Raw genomic sequence first — 1955 nt, forward strand, 5'->3', positions numbered from 1 at the left:
CGTCAGCAGAATGAAGGAAGATCCGAAAATGTTGCTGTACCAATGACTCTCTGTGACATCATCTGCAAATCATGTAAGATTGTACCTCAGTCAACAGCACAAGGATTTTTTTGATACATATACATGTTCTTATGTTGCGTATAAAGTTTGAGCTTTGAACTGTATAGTTCGTAAACTTTTCTTTGTATAGTTCTTCCTTGCTGTGTCTACCTTCTCTTGTTTGCCTTTAACATTTCAATGATTGTCATTGGAAAGCATACACACACACTATTCTTAATACAATATGTACTTATTTCTACAGGATCAGTCTATGCTAATGATTGCTCTCTCAATCCTCTTATTCCAATATTCCTTATTGTCTTTGGCTGCTTCAGTGTAATTCAAACATGCTGTGGAATGTCTAAGATGATCTGCTGTCGTGAGAATGAAGATGAAAGTGATACTAATAGACTCTGCAGGAAGACCAACTTCTGTTTCCAAGGCCTTATTGTCATATTCCTCTTTGCTTGGTTCATTGCTGGTAATGTCTTTGTCTTTGGTTCCTGGGGTGACTGGGATGATAGTGATAAGTATGGAGATTACTACTGTAATCCTGTACTGATGTATTTCTCCCTCATCACCATTATTGTAATGTATGCTATAAGTGCTCTTGTTTGCTGTTGCTGCCTTTGCTGCCTCTGCTGTTTAGTGTTGATGGCTGGAGCTTCAGATGAATATTAACACTGATAATAGTTAATGTGATTATTAATCTATAGTAAGTACATGTAATTTGATGATTATATGACCCTTCTATTGTGGGATCCTACTAGTAGTAGCAGTAGTGGAGTATTCACTTTTGTATGGCATCATTAATTGACTGATTTTGTATGGCATCATTAATTGACTGATTTTGTATGATCTAAATTGTGTTCATGTGTTTTCCTCTTGTGTTTAAGACCTTTTTCAATTGATTAAGTTAACAATATTTAAGTTTGAATATTTTGTGTAGCATATACGATTAAGTGTCCTTGGGATGTTATGATTACTTTTTCCTTAATATAATAAACAACTCAGTCTAACTCTCTTTCCTACAAGTATACAACTTGATCAGTTTGTACTCTCTCATTCATATCTTCATCGTGAATATCATTAATGTGCATCGTTGACAGTATCTCCTTGGCAACACAACAAATAAGCTTATGCTGCTATCAAAAGGTCATCACTTTTCACATCAGACAATTCTTAAACTGATCCACTCTCAGTTAAACTATATTGTACCAATGGCTGCTGAAAGTGAACCATGGTTTCATCCTAATCTCTCTGGATTTGAAGCAGAGGAATTGCTAAAAAGAACCGTGAATGGAAGGTTCTTGTTTCGTCCAAGTCAATCCAACCCCAGGGACTGCACTCTGTCAATAAAGACTGAAGGAGGTGTCACTCACGTTAGGATCAAAAAGAATGAAACTGGATATCACTTGTTTCCGGATGAAGTCTTTCCTAATCTCAATAGTTTTGTACACCATTATATGGAGGCACCTTTGAGACTGAAGGATGAGACTTTAGTCCACCTGCTGTCTCCTGTACTTCACAACAATGAGGGACATCTTCCAAGGGATGGTGAGGTGAAGGATCACCTCAATTTAGAACAGGATTTTGAGGAGCTACCATCTTACCTCTACAGTCAAGACAAAGGTAACAAGATTCAGAATATTCACAAGAACAGATACAATGCTAGCATTCCATTTGATGACAATGTAATCAGTTTAAAAGAGCCCAGTGTGTATGGTAGTACCTACATTAATGCTAGTCCCATTAAGACAGCATCCACTGGAGGCCTGCAGGCACAGTACATAGCAACACAAGGTCCACTGGATACTACTATTAGTGACTTCTGGAGGCTTGTCTGGCAAGAGCAGTCCAGCATTATAATAATGCTGACAGAGCTGGTGGAGCTAGGTGAGTCAATGTGTACCCGA

The 1955-nt window shown here is 37.9% G+C and overlaps 1 protein-coding gene and 1 pseudogene across 1 annotated transcript; both read left to right on the forward strand.

The window, feature by feature from the left end:
- Positions 1-8: 8 nt before the first annotated feature.
- On the forward strand, positions 9-1036 carry LOC109591914 (uncharacterized). Its single transcript, XM_020007514.1, has 3 exons — positions 9-73; positions 191-250; positions 302-1036. The coding sequence occupies exons 1-3, from the start codon at positions 43-45 to the stop codon at positions 718-720; spliced, it is 510 nt and encodes a 169-aa protein (XP_019863073.1). The 5' UTR covers positions 9-42; the 3' UTR covers positions 721-1036.
- Positions 1037-1259: 223 nt separating this feature from the next.
- Positions 1260-1935, forward strand: LOC105315930 (tyrosine-protein phosphatase non-receptor type 11 pseudogene; annotated as a pseudogene).
- Positions 1936-1955: the final 20 nt, after the last annotated feature.

Source organism: Amphimedon queenslandica, unplaced genomic scaffold (genome assembly GCF_000090795.2).
Source record: "Amphimedon queenslandica unplaced genomic scaffold, v1.1 AMPQUscaffold_6852_Cont21193, whole genome shotgun sequence".
Taxonomy (NCBI): Eukaryota; Metazoa; Porifera; class Demospongiae; order Haplosclerida; family Niphatidae; genus Amphimedon; species Amphimedon queenslandica.